The following is a 17632-nucleotide window of genomic DNA, read 5'->3' as shown; positions in this document are numbered from 1 at the left end:
GTCCGATGGACTTGGTCCTGAAGGCTGGCTCTGCTGTGAGAGTCTGGTCAAGCGATACTAACTTTGGGGCCTTGGTTCCCCATCCAGTTTGCACGAGGATTAAATAAAAATGGACGAGAAGGCTGAAGATAACACCTGCTGCATGAACTGCTCATGAAAAACAGTCACTCTTTGTGCGTGAAGTCCTATCAAGGGAGGGAGGAGAAGTCCGGCAGGAGTGAATCACCCCTCTCTGCCTAATCCCCAGCAGCACAGATGACTATCAGAAAAACAGGGAAAGAGGCAACAGATAAAGATGACAAAGAGTCTGGCTAATCCCTAAAGGGCTAAAATTTGACCACATGGAAAATCTTCATCTGGATTCTACCAACTGATGATTCGTATTCAAACGGAGAATGCACTGAATCCTACCGGGCTTAGCATCAGTCATGTATTTTTACACTTTTATATTGTAAGAGTTTAGAAAACAGCAAAATCTAAATTGCTGTAGAGGACTTCAATGAAAAAGTCTGAATGTAAGGAAAAGAATGAACTCTAGCCACCCTGTCATAACCCCGGACCCTGGACTAGGTCAGCACTTGGAAAATGCCACTCATTAATGCTTCTACCTTTCCTGGGCGTCAGAGATCCCTGCATCTCAGCTGTCCACTGTTTGTGTCAGGAAACCTAACTGTTGGACTAGGTATGTATGTATTTATAAGAGATTTTATTTATTTACTTCACAGAGAGAGATTACAAGTAGGCAGAGAGGCAGGCAGAGAGAAAGAGGGAGAAGCAGGTTCCCCGCTGAGCAGAGAGCCCGATGCGAGGCTCAATCCCAGGACCTTGAGACCATGACCTGAGCCAAAAGCAGAGCCTTTACCCACTGAGCCACCCAGGCGCCCCTGGATTAGGTTTTTAAAATTGAAGAAAGGTCATCAAAATTGAAGAGAAGGCTGGGGCCCCTGGATGGCTCAGTTGGTCAAGTATCAGATTCTTGATTTGGGCTCAGGTCCTGATCTCCAGGTTGTGAGACTGAGCCCACCATTGGGCTCAGTGCTCCGCATGGGGTCTGCTTATCCTTCCCCCTCTGCTCCTGCCCCCACCTCAAGATCTTTTTTTTTTTAATTGAAGAGAAGGCTTACATAAATATTTTATGTAACTTTATACGATTTCATAACTGACATTACATAGTTACTCTGACTGAATTGTGCAAAGGAGAGACAGGAGAGGGGCTGTTTTGAATAACTCCCATGAATTACTGGCAGATAAACATTTGAAGGAGTCTGAAAACTGTGAGCTTTTCTTTTAAGCAATTGCAAGTATTTCTGGGATCCTATCCCTACATTCTTCTAGGAGAGATCACTTCTTCTAGGAGAGGAATGATACATTTCCACTCTGTCTTGCCAAATTATCTTCAGTTCTGAATTAGTGGAACATTTTTCAATAAGATGCTACTAAAATTATAGTTATTCTCTCTCAGGTACTTCTAGGAATAAAATAGGACCCTAATTATATAAAAATAATTATTCCAAAAGAAGAGGTGAATGTCAGCATTTTTAAAGAGGGTACATAATTTAGGTAACCTAGATGCAGATAAACTGAATAAACCACTTCATTCAGAGCACTGCAATTTTAACTGGAACCTTTCCATAGCTTAACCCAATCATCTTCAACAGTTCGGACATCACAGGCCGCTAATACACGGACTTGTTGCATCTCTGTAATAGTTACAGTTCCAGCAGTGAGAAGGTGGGAGGCTAGTGCATGCTCAAATGCTAACTACAATTCCCTCCTCTCATCTATGGAGGTAACTGGCTCCCATGTAATTTACCACAAACGATACTGTCCAGTCCCCCCTTAAGTGGGTGATGACGATTCGGAACACCAGCACCAGCCACTGAGACCTAGCAGGTCCTCAGATACCCATCAAGTATCCCAGAAGCTATGAATAACTTAGAGGAATATTTCTCCACTTGCTCAAAGCACAGACCTCTGATCATGTCATTCTCCTTGACTAAAAAATGGAAATAGTTCTGCATTCTTGCATAGGTGTCCCAAAAGGCCCTGCAGGAGAGGGGCTCAGACCATGGTGCACTCTATACTTTACCAGGGCCAGTGTTGTGGGTTTTCTATGCTTAAAATAGTTGAGTCAGCAAATAACAAGGTGGTAAGGAAATCTAACCTGGCAGGGATGTCGTCGGTGGTGAAAATGGGGAGACCAAGCAGCAGACCCTTCACCAGAAGGTCCAGGACCACCTTGTCCACCCATGCAAAAATGGAGACCCTCAAACCCAATGGAGGCACTTGATAAATGTTCTGTTTAATTGCACAGGGAGGCTTATCATTTTCAAAATGTTCCAATCGTAAAAAGCCCTTGATGGATTAAATGCTCCAATCAAAAGATAAAGGAATGGGGGGCTCAGTCAGTAGAAAATGCAACCCTTGATCTAGGGCTCATGAGTTCAAGCCCCACATTGGGCATGGCATTTACAAGACAGAGAGAAAGAGAAAGAAAGAGAGAGAGAGGAGAGGAAGAGAGAAAGAGAGAGAGAAAGAGAAAGAAGAGAGAGAGAAAGAGAAACAGAAAGAAAGACAGAAAGAGAAAGAGAAAGAGAGAAAGAAAGAGAAAGGAGGGAAGGAAGCAAAGGAAAGGGAAAAAGAAAGGACAGAGTGACTGGATTAAAAAAAAAAAAAAGCAAAAGCAAAACCTATCTATATGCTGCCTACAAGAGACTCCCTTCAGACCTAAACTCACATACACTGAAAGTGAAGGGCTGGAAAAACATTTAACATGCAAAGGAAAAAAAAAAAAAGCTGGAGTGGCAATACTTACATAAAATAGACTAAAACACTGTAGCAAGAGACAAGGAAGAGTACTACATACTGATAAAGGGATCAATCCAACCAGAAAACAAGAGGATATTACAAATATCTCTGTACCAATATAGGAAACCTAAGTACAGAAAGCAATTAACAAACACAAAGGGATAAATTGACAGTAAATACAGTAAGGGACTTTAATGCCCTGCATACATCAATAGGTCACCCAGACAGAAAATTAACAAGGAAACAGTGGCTTTGAACAATACTTTAGACCAGATGTACATAACAGATACATATAGAACATTCCACCCAGAAACAGAATACACATTCATGTCAAATGCACATGGAACATTCTCCAGAATATATCACATGTTAGGCCACAAAATAAATCTCATTTGATATAACAATACTGAAATCATATCAAGCTTCTTTTTTACCACAACAGTATGAAACTAGAAATCAATCACAAGATTAAAAAAAAAAACCATAAAGAACATAAATACATGGAATTTAAATAAGATGCTACTAAACACTGAATGGGTAAACCAAGAAATCAAAGGGGAAATGAAAAAAATGCATGGAGACAAACGATAATGAAAACACAATGGCCCAAAATCTTGGAGATATAGCAAAAGTAATTCTAGGAGGAAAATTTACAGCAATATAGGCCTAACTTAAGAAATGAGGAAAATCTCAATTGCATATACTGAAAAGAGCTAGAAGAACAAGCAAAGCCCAAAAATAGAAGGAAATAAAGATCAGAACAGACAAATGAAAGACAAAAAACCATAAAAGATTTTTTAAAAAGAACGGAAAAGAAAACGGACATCACAAAAATACAAAGGATTTTAAGATTATGAAAAATTACAGGCCGACAAATTAGACAACCTCCAAGAAATGCAATGGATAAATGCCCAGAAACATCTAGAATCACAAGTAGAAAATTTTAACAGAGAGGCACCTGGATAGCTCAGGTCATGATCCCAGGGTCTTGGGTCAAGCCCCTCATTGGGCTCCCTGCTCAGTGGGGAGACTGCTTCTCCTTCTCCCTCTGTCTGCTGATTCCCTTGCTTATGCTAAGTAAATAGATAAAATCTAAAGGAAATAAAAAAGTAAAAGAAAAAAATTTGAACAGACCACTTACTAGTAATGACATTGAATCAGTAATCAAAAAACAAAACAAAACAGAAACCTCCCAACAAACAATATTGGACTAGATGGATTCACAGGTGAATTCTATCAAACACAAAGGAGAGTTAATACCTATCCTTCAAAAACCATTCCAAAAAAAATAGAAAACTTCCAAATTCATTCTAGGAGGCCAGCACTACCCTGACCTCAAAAGCAAAGATAGTACCAAAAAAATTACAAACTAATGTCTCTGATGAACACAGTTGCAAAAATCCCCCTCAATAAAATAACAGCAAATGGCATTCAACAATACAGGAAAAAAAAATCCTTCAGCAAGATCAAGCAGGCTTTATTCCAGGGACGCAAGGGTGGTTTCAATATTCTTAAATCGATCATTGGAATGCACCAATTAGCAAGAGGATAAAAGCCATATGATCATCTCATATACAGAGAAGCATTTGACCAAGTACAACATGAAATGGATGGATTTCAGCAGAGTAGGTTTAGAGGGAACACACCTCAGCATAATAAACCCACAGCTAACATCACACTCAATGGTGAAAAGCTGACAGTTTTTCCTCAATGATTAGAGACAAGACAGAGATGTCCATATTCACCACTTATTTGACATGGTACTAGAAGTCCTAGCCACAGCAATCACACGAGAAATACAAGGCATTCAAATTGGTAAGGAAGAAGTTGTGCTGCTATCACTATCTGCACAGGACATGACAGTACATATAGAAAACCTTAGGGGCACCTGGGTGGCTCAGCTGGTTAAGCATCCAACTCTCGATATCAGCTCAGGTCTTACTCTCATGGTCATGAATTCAAGCACCCCATTGTGCACCGCAGTGGACATGGAGTCTACTTTAAATAAAGAAAACTTTAAAGACTTCACACACACACACAAAAAACTATTAGAACTGATAAATGAAGAGGGTGTCTGGATGCCTCAGTCATTAAGCATCTGCCGTGGGCTCAGGTCATGACCCCAGGGTCCTGGGATGGAGCCCCGTATCAGGCTCCCTGCTCCGAGGGAAGCCTGCTTCTTCCCCTCCCATTCCCCTGCTGTGTTCCTTCTCTTGCCGTGTGTCTCTATCAAATAAAAAAATACTGATAAATGAAGTAATTTGCAGGATACAAAAATATACAGAAATCTGCTGCATTTCTTTTACACTAATAACAAAGTAGCAGAAAAAGAAATTAAGAAGACAATCCCATTTATAATTGCAACAAAAAGAATAAAAGACTTAGGAATAAACTTAACCAAGGAGGTAAAAGACCTGTTCTCTGCAACTTATACAGCAATGAGAAAGAGATTGAAGACAACACAAATGGAACATTGTACCATGATTATGAATTGGAAGAACAAACATTGTTAAAATGTCCATGTTACCCAAAGGAAATCAATGGATTCAATGCAATCCCTACCAAAATACCACCAGCATTTTTCAAAGAACCAGAACAAATAACCCTAAAATTTGTATGGAAGCACAAATGTTCTTGAGTAGCCGAAGCAATCTTGAGAAAGAAGAACAAAAATGGAGGTACTGCAATCCCAGATTTCTAGATATACTACAAAGCCCTTGGCACGCGCACCCGTGTTTGTGTGTGTGTGTGTGTGTGTGTGTGTGTGTGTGTCCGTGTCCTCAGGCTGGATCCCTTGTCAAGGCACTGAGACACAGCTGTGCGGAAGACCAAATCCTGCCCTGCAGATAACTTCCTTCTAGGCGAAGACCCTCACTGGATGATATGTATATATAGATGTATATAGATACATATAGATATTTTTAAGATTTTTTAGTTTGGGAGAGTTTAGCGGGCCTGAAAAAACAAAAATTACTCTTCAGAAAAATAAAATACTTCTGTTTTGAATACATATCAACAATGTCTCATGTACAGTCAGAAATTGCTAGACTTGGCATGCCTGGTTGGCTGTCAGAAGAGCATGCAACTCTGGATCCCAGGGTTGTGAGTTCGAGCCCTACATTGGGTAAACATATTACTTAAAAGTAAAATCTTGAGAGAAAGGAAGGAAGGAAGGAAGGAAGGAAGGAATTACTAGACTTTCACAAAGCAATAGGAAAATATCACCATGGGGAAAGAATTTGGTTGACAGAAAATGACCAGAAGATGGCTCAGGTATTAGACTGAAAATGCAGAGACACATCAGTAGTTATCATGATGAAGTTAAAAGGCTTGATGGAAAACCTGGACTTAGTGGTTGAAAAGATAAGAAAATTTCTTAAAAATGACCTGAAGGAGGGGTGCCTGGGTGACTCAGTTAAGCGTCTGCCTTCAGCTCAGGTCATGACCTCAGGGTCCTGGGATCCAACCCCACATCGGACTCCCTGCTCGGCAGAGAGCCTGCTTCTCCCTCTCTCTATCTGCCCCTCTTACCTCTCCCCCCACTGTTTGCACTCACACTTGTGCTCATTCTCTTTTTCAAGTAAATAACTTAAAATCCTTTTTAAAATATGACCTGAAGGAAATTTTAGAATGAAAAATCCAAGGAATTCTAGTACCAAAAAGGAGTAGTAACAAATAAAAGATATAGTCACATAAAAAACAGGATTAAGAAAATAGAAGAAGCACACTCTAAAATAGTTGAGGATACTGAAAATTTGATTTTTAGAAGAAAAGAAGTAACTAGCAAATTAGATGAAGCTAAGGCATACAAGACAAACCAAGGTAAGGAATTATCCCATGAGGAATCACAAAAACACAAAGTCATGGGAAGTGGGGAAGAGGCCATAAGCAATACAGTTGATGGACGCAGAGACAGAGCATCCTGCAGAAATAACAGGAGAGAACAGAGACATTGCAGAGGACGAACTGGTCAAAGCAAAGATAGGGAAAAAATCCCTCTCAATTTAAAGAATAAAGCGAATATTCTACAAACCTCCAGAGAAGATGAAGGAGCAAGTCTTGCATTGGCAGCAGGCTTTTCGTCAGCAACCCTGAATATTAGTAAGCAATGGAGTTAATGTGTTCAACATTCTCAGGGAAAGTGATTTTGAATTTAAATTCTATATCCAGTTAAATGAGCATTTAAGCCTTAAGGGTGGTGAAGGACCTTTCCAGATATGTAAAGCTTCATCAAATTTACCAGCCAGAAATCATTTATGAAAGAATTACTGAAAGGTACACTCCCACAAAACGAAAAAAGAAAGGAGGAAGATATATTCAAGAAAAAGTAGATAAAACGAGTAAACTCAAAGCATGGAACTGGGGAGGAAACTGGTGATGGCTTGAGCTATTTGTTCAAGAGGTAAAGGTTGCTGAGCCAGAGAAGGTGAAGAACTTAGAGACTCAGGAGGAAGGATCTTCAGAGTGGGAGGAAAAACAAACCCTCGAGAGGAAGACGGCTCAGAGTTAGAAGAGGAGGGAGGCAGGAGGCTGGCGGAGGATGGAGGCAGGAGGCTTGAAGGCTGGGAAGAAGGGAGAAGAGGCAGCTTTGGAGTTATGTGAGGAAAGGATTCAATCTTCCAATGACACACTGCGGTAAATATGAAGCATGGAGTTGAGGAAATGACCAAAGATGCCTTGGAGATTATTGTAACTAAAGAAGTAGAAGATTCTGAGCCAGAGGAGGAAGAAAGTTCAGGGTAGAAAATGGAAGTAGTTTTATCGTGGGACGAAGGAGAGGACTCTGAGGTAGAACATGTAAAGACTTGCCTTCTAGACTGAGAAAAGAGAGGCCTCAAATGGACTTAAAGAAATTGCCTAAAATTATGTGGCTTGGGACTCAGATGAAAATTGGTGAAACCTTGGATGGAACCAAAACCCCAGAAAAAGGAGGAAACAGATATGCTCATATACCAAGGAATTGGGACAGTCTGTCTAACCTTGTGTTGGGCCTCTCCCTCAAAGTCACTAGAGAGAAGTTCTGGAAAGCAGAATAGGCATTTATGTACAAATTTGAGTACTCCATCAGGAATCACCATAGTCTGAAGAAAAACAGACACAAAACTCTGCAAACAAAGATGCCAACACCTAAAGAAACAGATAATATGAGAAGAAAATTTGAGAAGAAGTGGAATTAATAACTTCAAAGAGATAAAAGAGGAGATTAGAAATAGTAAAAAATTATCATCTAGATGTCTTGGAAATAAAGAACTCCATAGATGCTCTGTATAGCAGAAGAGAATACTTGAAGAGACAAGGAATGATCTAGAAGATCGACCTGAAGAACGTTCTAAGGTTACAATGCAAATGGCCAAACAGATAATAAAAAAAGATCCAGAGATAGAGGAGAGATCCAGAAGCTCCAACATCCATTTGACAGGAATTCCAGAAAAGGATAATAAAGGGAATGGAGCAGAGGAAATAATTAATAATTGAAGAAAACTTCCCAGAGCTAAAGAAAGATTCAAGTTTTTTTTCTAAGATTTTATTTATTTATGAGAGAGAGAGAGTGCATGAGAGGGGGGAGGGTCAGAGGGAGAAGCAGACCCCCCTCTGAGCAGGGAGCTGGATGTGGGACTTGATCCCAGGACTCCAAGATCATGACTTGAGCCAAAGGCAGTTGCTTAACCAACTGAGCCACCCAGGTGCCAAGAAAAATTCAAGTCTTGAGACTGTCACTGCTTACCAAGTACTCAGTAAGATTGATGAAAAGAGACTCCTAGAAATCTGGGAATTCCAAGGATAAAAAAAATCATAACGTCTTGCAGAAAGAGGAGCGTGAACCTACAAAGGAACAAGAATCAGACTGACAGCAGACTTACTGGACACTCCGGACGCTAGAAGTAAATGGGGCAGTAACATAAAATTTCTGCAGGGAAAAACCTTCAAACCTAGAATCCTGCATCCAGCCAAAGTGGCATTTTATTTTGAAGGTAAAACAAAGACATTTTTTGGTATTAAAAAATTCGCAGTTTGTTTCTTGCATACCCTCTTTGAAAGAATCACTGGAGGATATACTTTAGCAAGCTAGGGTGACTATAAACACATACACACAAGGTAGATTATCTTTCTCCCACATCAAAAAAGGAAAACAGGAAAAAAAATGCCACATTTCTACTCAGGAAGATGAACAGCTAACAGTGCACTTGGGGAATATAGGAAAAGAAGGTTACAGATACTACCTAGATGCTGGTAAAGTTAAAGAGTGTGTTAAAATGAATTTAATCATTGTAGCTTACATAGAAGTATAGTTTCTAAACTACCGGGGATCACCTCTTGGCCTTTTGCTAAAGATCAAGTGAAAACTACTGGGAAGAGGGAGGGAATCCGTCAATATGACCATAGACAGGAAGAGATGGGGTGAAAGTAACAGAAAAACACAGGAAAAAAGATGGCAAGAAATGTCAAAACGAGAAAGGCAAAAGTTGAGCTCTTATCAAGAGAAAGGTAACTTTATCATTTATATTGATGTGAATCTTGAATCTTTATATTAAACCTTTTCCTTCCAAAAAAAAAAAAAAATACTACAAAACAGTAGTAATCCAAACAGTACAGCAATGCCACAGAAAGAGACACATAGATCAAAAGAACAGAATAGAGGCCCAGAAATAAACTCACACTGGGCACCTGGGTGTCTCAGTTGGTTGGGTGATTGCCTTCAGCTCAGATTATGGTCCCGGGGTCCTGGGATCCAATCCCATATCAGGCTTCCTCTGTTCTGTGGGGAGCCTGCTTCTCCCTCTCGTTCTGCCTGCCACTCCACTCTGCTTGTGGTCTCTCTCTCTGTCAAATAAATAAAATCTTTAAAAAAAAAAGTTTCAGGGGTGCCTGGGTGGCTCAGTGGGTTAAGCCTCTGCCTTTGGTTCAGGTCATGATCCCAGGGTCCTGGGGTCAAGCCCCGCATTGGGCTCTCTGTTCTGCGGGGAGCATGCTCCCCTCTCTCTCTGCCTACCTCTCTGCCTACTTGTGATCTCTGTCTGTCAAATAAATAAATAAAATCTTAAAAATAAAAAAATAAAAAGTTTCAGAAATAAACCCACACTTACAGGGCCAATTATTCCACAACAGAAGACGCAGCCATATGCAATGGTGGAAAAGACAGTCTCCTCTATAAATGGTATTGGGAAAACTGGACAGCTACATGCAAAAGAATGAAACTTTTTTTCACCATACACAAAAATAAACTCAAAATGGATTGAAGACCTAAAGGTGAGATCTGAAACCATAAAACTGCCAGAAGAAAACATAGGCAGTAAGACTTCTGACTCTGGCCTAGCAACGTTTTTCTAGATAGGTCTCCTCAAGTGAGGGAAACAAAAGCAAACTATTGGGACTACACTAAAATAATGCGCTTCTGCATAGTGAATGAAACCATCAACAAAACAAAGACAACCTACTGAATGGGAGGGGAGATTTCCAAATGATGCATCAGGAGACGATATTTGCAAATGATGCATCTGACCAGGGGTTACTATTCAAAATATATAAGGAACTTCTGTAAGTCAAAACCAAAAAACAACAACAATAACAACAAATACCTAAACATTCTGATTTGAAAATGGGCAGATGACCTGAATAGACATTTTTCCAAAGAAGACATCCAGATGGCCAAGAGAATCATGAATTTTGGCATGAGAGGATAAACGTCGATGGTCTAGGTCACATTGAGAAGCTAAGCTAGTTAAGACATACAGCCACAAAGTCAAAGCAGGGAGCAGGTTATACTTGTCAAAAAAACTACTGTATTTAAAAAAAAAGAAAGAAAGAAAAAAAAAACCTACTGTATTTTAAAGGGAGACCAAGGTTCCTCATGAAGGAATTTAACTTTTGAGCTCCACACTGCCTCATTTCAACATTATACAATGACCTATCTTCTTCAAATCCTCCCCCATCCTAGCTGCTTGGAATTTCTGGAATTTCTCCTGCACTAGCAGACAGGCAGTGCCAGCTTCCCAGCATTTTATAGCAGATGAACTGGACCAAAAACCTGCTGGATGGGGGAGGTCTATTTCAAAGAAAAGGAGGGACACGGAAAAGAACATGTGTATACTACTCTGAGATCACCTCAGTCCACGATGGCCCAGTGTCCCAATCCAGACAGCTGGCAGCAGAGGCTTGAGATTAACCTCCACCCCTAGGAGTGCTGTTGCCCATTATGGAGTTTTAAAACAAAGACAACAACAGCACCAGTCAAGGAACCAAGGAACCAACGTCCTAGCCCTGTCTGGACACCATCGAGCTGCACAGTCATGGGCAAATGCATTCGGCCTCTCAGGGTGTCCTTTATACTATACAGTAAGCATTAGAGCCAAAGGTCTCTGCAGTCTCCTAGCTCCACACTGGGAGACTGCCACCCATCCGAAGTGGGGCTATGGCTTCCTGTTTGCATGCCATGCACCCTCCCAGTAGAAGTTCTCAGGTCACTAACACAAGCCTCCCCTGCCAGCCAAGGAGTCCCTCACCTCTCACCCCTCACCTGCCAGGTCCACCTGGCACGGACCCCTGCCAAGGAGCCTGTTGGCCCCCAAAGTCAGACGCTACAGGGCCATGCTACATCAGTGAGTGGCGACCCTCTGAGACCAGGGCAGGAAGGAATCCTGACTAGTTATCAGGAGGAGAATTAAATGCCATATGTAGACGGGCCCAAAACATGGTAATATTTTAAAAAAGCATGCCCCCAAATGCCTTATACACCAGACTCCCAACAATACAACTGCAATCTGTAGCTTTAAAATTTACTGTAAAGCACCTAAGTCGCACCCAAATACCTGTCCACACAGAAATGCCTTTCCAGGAAAAAGAAAATTCTATCACAACAGTTTCTATGTCTTTGGCAGACTGACTGACAGACATTTAATTCCAAAAGCTGAGAATCTCCCCTGTGGTTAAATACAATCCTATGGTAGAGACAAAAACTGAGCCCAGCGCATTTGCAGGACCGTTAAGAGGGTGCCAGAGGCAGGCAAATGGGTCCACCATTCCCATGGTCAAGGTCATCCCAATGTGGCCTGGGGGTTGGCATGGGGGTGGGAGTGGTACATGGGGCCATTGGTTGGACCATGGGTTACCAGCTGCAGCTGGTATGGGAGTGACCCAAGGCCTTCAGCAGGCAAGAAGCCAGTGGATACCTAGGCCACCCTTAGTTTCCCCTCCTCCTGGGCCAGGACACTCCTCTCGTCTCTAAACTGGGAGCTGGTGCCTGTACTTCTTATCAGTCTGTAATGCTCTGTCTATAGCCTTTCTCATTAGCCTACCTCCATTGACCTTTGGTTCAGGAGAAAATACTTTGTTCTCTAAACTGTCACTTCTTTTTCACAGTTAAGGGAATGATGGGATGACGAGGGTGGTCCTGTGGCTGCACCTGATCTGTTGACCCGGGAGGTCCCACTGGATAAGAGGACAACAGGCAACTCACCCCTCTGGCCTCTCCACTCTCAGGAGCTAAGGCCCTTTTAAGAGTCAGTGTAAGAACCTGGAGATTCACAGCCCTGTACCCCTGGGACTGATAATGCATTATATGTTAATAAAAAAAATTTTTTTTAAAAAAGGGAATCAGTGTAAGGGGCAAGGGTAAACCAGGGTTTTCATCTAGGAAATAGGAGCATTCCAGCATGCCTCTGGCGCTAAAATAACACAGGAACCTAGAGAACCAAGTCACCACGCACACACTTCCAATTACTGCCCTCAGGCTGAGTAAAGGTGGTATTTCTAAAGAGTGGCCTGTGTGTTGCAAGCACTGCCCAGGACTATTTCCCTGTGACTTTTGAGGCCACAGTCTGCCCTGGGGCTCAGCCCCTGCCCAGCCTACCCTTCCCTGGCAAATCCTAGGGCATCTCTTTTCTTTTTAGGGCTTTAGAAACCATCAAATATCAGCCTCAGTTACCAAAGACATTTCTAAAGAGTGTCCTCCTTTCTTTCCTTGGCAGCAATAAGGACAGTAAGTAGGACTTCCCTGGACAGACGGCATAGTATGATTCTGGACTACAAGGCTCTGAAGACTGCCAGGCTTGGAGTAAAATCCCACGTCCCCTGCATATCCCACGTCCCCTGCATGTCCCAGCTGTGTGACAATGGACAAAGGACTTCCACTCTTAGCTGTGAGGTTTTCCAGCCATGAACTGAGGACATTCCCACCCTGCACCCTGACTCAAAGTTTTATTGTAAGGGAACTACTCTACCTTCTGCTGTTCTTAGAAGACGATATTACACTTCGATTCCATGGATTCCCTCCATTACACGGATTCCCTCCAAGGAGAAAGCATGTTGCTTCTGGGAGTGACAAAAGTAATATTTTCACCACCCCTTCATTGGATCCCTCTTGTAGCAGCTACTCGAAAACTAGAGGATGGGTTTCCCCTGGAATTACCTGCAGCCCCCGCCGTGAGGTCAATGGCAGCTTGGATGGCAGGACTGGACTTCATGTTGGCCCACTCCTCTGCTGGTCTCTGTGGAAGGCAACTCTCTGGAGCTTATGACGGGTGTTTCATATCCCTGAAAGGAGACCAGAGCTCACCATCAGTGAAGCTTCTGCAGCCTTTCTCTAGAACTGCTGCCTGGTTACCCGGACCTCAACCTCTGGGAGCTGGGAGATCAGTTCTCCCTTTTGCAAAAAAAAAAAAAAAGAAAGAAAAAAGAAAAAGGCAGTCAAGGTATCAGTGCAGCTTAGCACTTGGCCTGCCTTCTACTCGCCCACCATCTCCCCATGAAAAACTCACAAGTCTAAAACCTTCCCTGAGTTATCAGAGCTATAGCCACTCATAGGGAGCATTTCAACCCTTCTGAAAATCTTACAAGTGAATGCCAAATACCACAGACACCCAAGCCATATCAAACTCGTTCTTCAGAGGCCTAAGTGGAACTGTCAGGCAACTAAGCTCAGTTCGAAACTCAGACAGCAGCCTGAGCTGAGTCTCTCTTAGGAGGTCACAAAACAGTAGGTCTGGAAAGTAATGGATTAGGCGTTCTGCTAAGTGACATATGCGTGGGTCTGAATTCCTGATCTTCCACCAGCAGGATGAGCCCTCTGGCCCCTTAAGCTGGAGGTCCCCCCATATCAAAGGTGAATAATAGAATTATTATCATAATATAAAGGCAATCACAAATAGCCACATGGGACAGCTGTTCTTAGAACTACAGAGCACAGCACCAAGCATTAGTAATGGTCATCAGAGGCCTCTCCAGACCTTCTCAACCAAAACCGTGTACACAAAACACCTGGGGACCTTGTTAAACTACAGATTCTGATGTGCTAGGCCTCAGGTGGGACCAGAAACCATGCCAGTCATTACAAACTCCCAGATGAGGCTGATAAAGACTGGTCACCAATCACATTTTGAGAAGCAACACTGTGTCTTAAATTTGTTTGATAAGAATCACCCGGGCACCAGTAAAATATTCAGATAACCAGGCCTCTCTCCTAGTGATCTTGTTTCAGCATGTTTGAGCTAGAGCTTAAAAAGTTTGGGAGACACATCGGGCTCTCTGCTCAGCAGGGAGCCTGCTCCCCCCTCTCTCTGTGCCTGCCTCTCTGCCTACTTGTGATCTATCTCTCTCCCTCTGTCAAATAAATAAATAAATAAAAAGCTTAAAAAACAAAAAAAAAAACAAAAAAAAAGTTTGGGAGAACTAGAGTCTACTCATCTACTGTTAGACAAAAATCAACTATCACAGAGAAATGGACTTTAAAAATACAGATTGTTATAAAAAAGGAAAGGTGGCTCATTAACTCATAATACCAAGATAACCAATTCAGCAACCAATCCTGTGTGGTTTTCAAACTAAGTAAGTGACTTATCCGTCAATAACAAAGAACAATTTTTATTCATCACGCTAAAGACCTTTGTGCTCCCACTCAGGCCACCTCTTGGAGGGTGGTGGGCCAGCCAGGTTATTAATGAATGCCAATGTGGACCTAAACGTCAGTGGAAAATAATTTTATCCACTAAGAAGTCTTTTTTAACCACTTGACGCCTGTTGTGAATGATCAGACACCAAGAATCTTGCTTTATTTGCAAAAAAAAAAACAAAACCAAAAACAAAAAAACCAACTGTAAAACCAGCAACCACAAAAGCATAGTACTGGACTTAAAAAAGCAACTAAGTGAAACAGACAAGACATGGATTTTATGTTATTGATAGGACAGGAGAGGCAGTATCAATAACTACAGTTGACGAGGTTGTGGCCATCCTGTACCTAGAGAAGGCTATGAAGGTCCTAATCCAATCTCTTCCTTTTCCAAATGGAAAACTGAGGCCAGAAAGCAAGAGCTTTTCCAAGGTCATACAAGTAGTCAGAGGACTCAACTCAAGTCTTGCCTTTTGGGTCTGTGCCTACCGAGCAAGACTTAATTCCAGACTATTCCAACCTGATCAAAAAGAAAAGCAAAAAACAAGCACGGAACCCGGCATTTTAAAGGGAAAATGGAGGCAAGTGGGGAGAGTCACACAGGGCCCAACCCATGTGGCTTCTCCATCGGTTGAATTTTTGGGGTGCCCACATTTCTTTCTTAGTTTATAAGAAAGGCATAGATCCTACTATGTGCCATCGCTGTGAATTTAACCCCTTCCGGTAAGCCAGACTTAAACGCACCAAATCCCACAAGTGAACGACTCATAGAATTATTAAGATACTAAAAAAACATTGATGGGAACTAACAGATTAACTCAGCAACTGACTCAAATTATTGTATGGTTTAAGAAGGCGGCTTCAAGAAGTCTTGAAAAATACATTCGGCTTGGGGGAGGCAAGACTGGTCAGCAAAAGTTAAAACTCAGTCTTGAGCCAGTTGAAAAGCTGAGTCCTTTTAGCGCCCCTTTACCCCTCCTGCAGGCACACGCGGGTCCGACTCCAGGAGAGACACAACATCGCCAGCCCCACAGCCTTCTGTTCCCGGGGGAAATGAGCTTCTCGCCTGGGAGAAAGCTCGGAGGCCGCCTGCTCCACCAGGTAACACCAACGGCGAGAAGACTGCAGCACGGGCTCAAGCTGGCCCGGCCGCCCTCCCGCCCAGGGCTAGAGCCGGACCCAAGGCGCTGCGATGCCCGCCAGTCTGGCCACTAACATGCCGGCCAGGAGCTCGCGCTCCGAGGCTCCGGATCCCGGGGGCACAGGGCCCGCGAGGGAGACTGCTTCCAACTTTCTCGTCCATGGCTTTCACGTTCTCGCACTCCAGCCCAACAAGCTGCAAGAGTCTCCCATTCATAACCGCCTCTCCTCGGTCCCGGGCACGGGCGGCGCGGTGCCCAGAGGCCTGATGACACTCCGCGGGGGCAAAGAGGACACCCTCCCGGCAGGTGACTCTACGGAAAGGAGGCCGCGGAGCCCCGGAGTCTCCGGCAAGCCCCAGCCCACGGCGTCCGCAACGACCTGGGCACGTGGACGGTGCGCGGGCTGCGCACCCCAGAAGCCCGCCGGCTGTCCGGGAAGGTCGCGCAGCCCAGCCGCGTAGGCCCGCTCATGCCCCGCTCCCTCCCGCCACCCCCGGAGCGCCGGCTGTGGGGCTGCGCTCACCACTGGGCCAGTTGGCCGCGCTTGCTGCTCGGGCTCCGCCGCCGGCTCTCGGCTCTGCCTCCGCCGCCGGGGCGGCAGCTTAACACCCACGTCGGCAGCCGGCCGGCCCTCCGCCCCGCCCTCCCGCGTGGGAGCGCAAAGGGCGACTGCCCCGGGGGCCCGGAGCACCCCTGCGGCGGGGGGCGGGCAGCGCGGGGCCCGCGCGGGGGAAGCGGAAGTCCGCGGCTGAGGCGGCGCGCTGGACCCGCGCAGGCCGCGGGACCCCTGGCCCGCGAGCCCGCGAGCTGGAGGACCTGGAGGACAGGGAGCCTGCCCCCTCACGCCCAGTTGCTTCCCTTCCTCCAGGTTCCCGGAGGACTCCTGAGAGGCTCGACCCCAGCTGGAACTCAGGGCGCGGGTTGGGGGTCTTGGGAGGACCCGCTGAAGTCTTTGGGCTGGTGAACCGTGTGGGACTCAAGGCCTCTATTTTACATTTGACTACAGAAGTAGGGGAGTTGTGGTGCTGAAAAATATATTCGCTTATTGCCAGGAAAAAAAAAAACCCACAAAACAAACATTCCCTGTTCTGCCTACCGCAAGGAAGTCCATCCTCGCCTATGACATTGGAGAAGGTCACACCCACCGAGGAAAACTGGCTCTAAATCAGGCTTCTCTGATCTTTCAGTTCCTAATAAGTTAGAGGCTACTTCTGTGGCTCTCTGGCATTTTGTTAAAAAGCACTATTCCAAGACTCCTGCATAGGGGCAGTAAAGGAATTTTCTCCTCTCCAGTTCTCTAAGACAGAGAGCTAACACCTACTCAACTGGAAAGCTCTCAGTCTGTTACTGACAGCTAGCTGCTCCATATAACTCAGTCGTGGCCTTTGGATTTCTTTGGCTCAGTCTTCAAGCACTTATTTTCATTTTTTATACTGCATGTTCTTCCTTAAACTGTGCTATCTTTTCCTTTTACAATTTGTTTTTGCCCTGTTTGATTGCGGTGTTGGATGACTGATAATATCACTTACGTGGTGGGGGCAGGGGAGACTTAAAAACCCCCGTGACTTGTGTTGGTGCAAGTGCTTAACTTGAACGTACAACTGAACAGACTTTCCAGAGGTAGGAGGCGAGGCGCTGTGAAGGCATCAGAGCTCCCGGTAAATGGGGACACTCATAAAAACAGCACAAACTGTCTTTTCACAAAATCAGCACTTTATTTTTTTTTAAGATTTTATTTATTAATTTGACACAGAGAGAGAGAGATCACAAATAGGCAGAGAGGCAGGCAGAGAGAGAG

General features: G+C 43.9%; 1 protein-coding gene across 2 annotated transcripts in view; it reads right to left on the bottom strand.

The window, feature by feature from the left end:
- SLC25A15 (solute carrier family 25 member 15) overlaps positions 1-16508 on the bottom strand; it is a 28410-nt gene extending 11902 nt beyond the window's left edge. Inside the window, exons 1-2 of one of the 2 annotated variants that reach the window (XM_045977986.1) lie at positions 16358-16508; positions 13214-13338 (exon numbers count right to left, since the gene is read on the bottom strand). In XM_045977986.1, the coding sequence (XP_045833942.1) occupies positions 13214-13268 (55 nt within the window). In that variant the 5' untranslated portion in view covers positions 13269-13338; positions 16358-16508. Of the gene's footprint in view, positions 1-13025; positions 13117-13213; positions 13339-16357 lie in introns of those variants that run through there. The other variant, XM_045977987.1, reaches the window with a different exon arrangement.
- Positions 16509-17632: the final 1124 nt, after the last annotated feature.

This window comes from Meles meles, chromosome 14 (genome assembly GCF_922984935.1).
Source record: "Meles meles chromosome 14, mMelMel3.1 paternal haplotype, whole genome shotgun sequence".
Lineage (NCBI taxonomy): Eukaryota > Metazoa > Chordata > Mammalia > Carnivora > Mustelidae > Meles > Meles meles.
The sequence above is the reverse complement of the archived record's forward strand: the minus strand, read 5'-3'. Positions and strand labels throughout refer to the sequence as shown.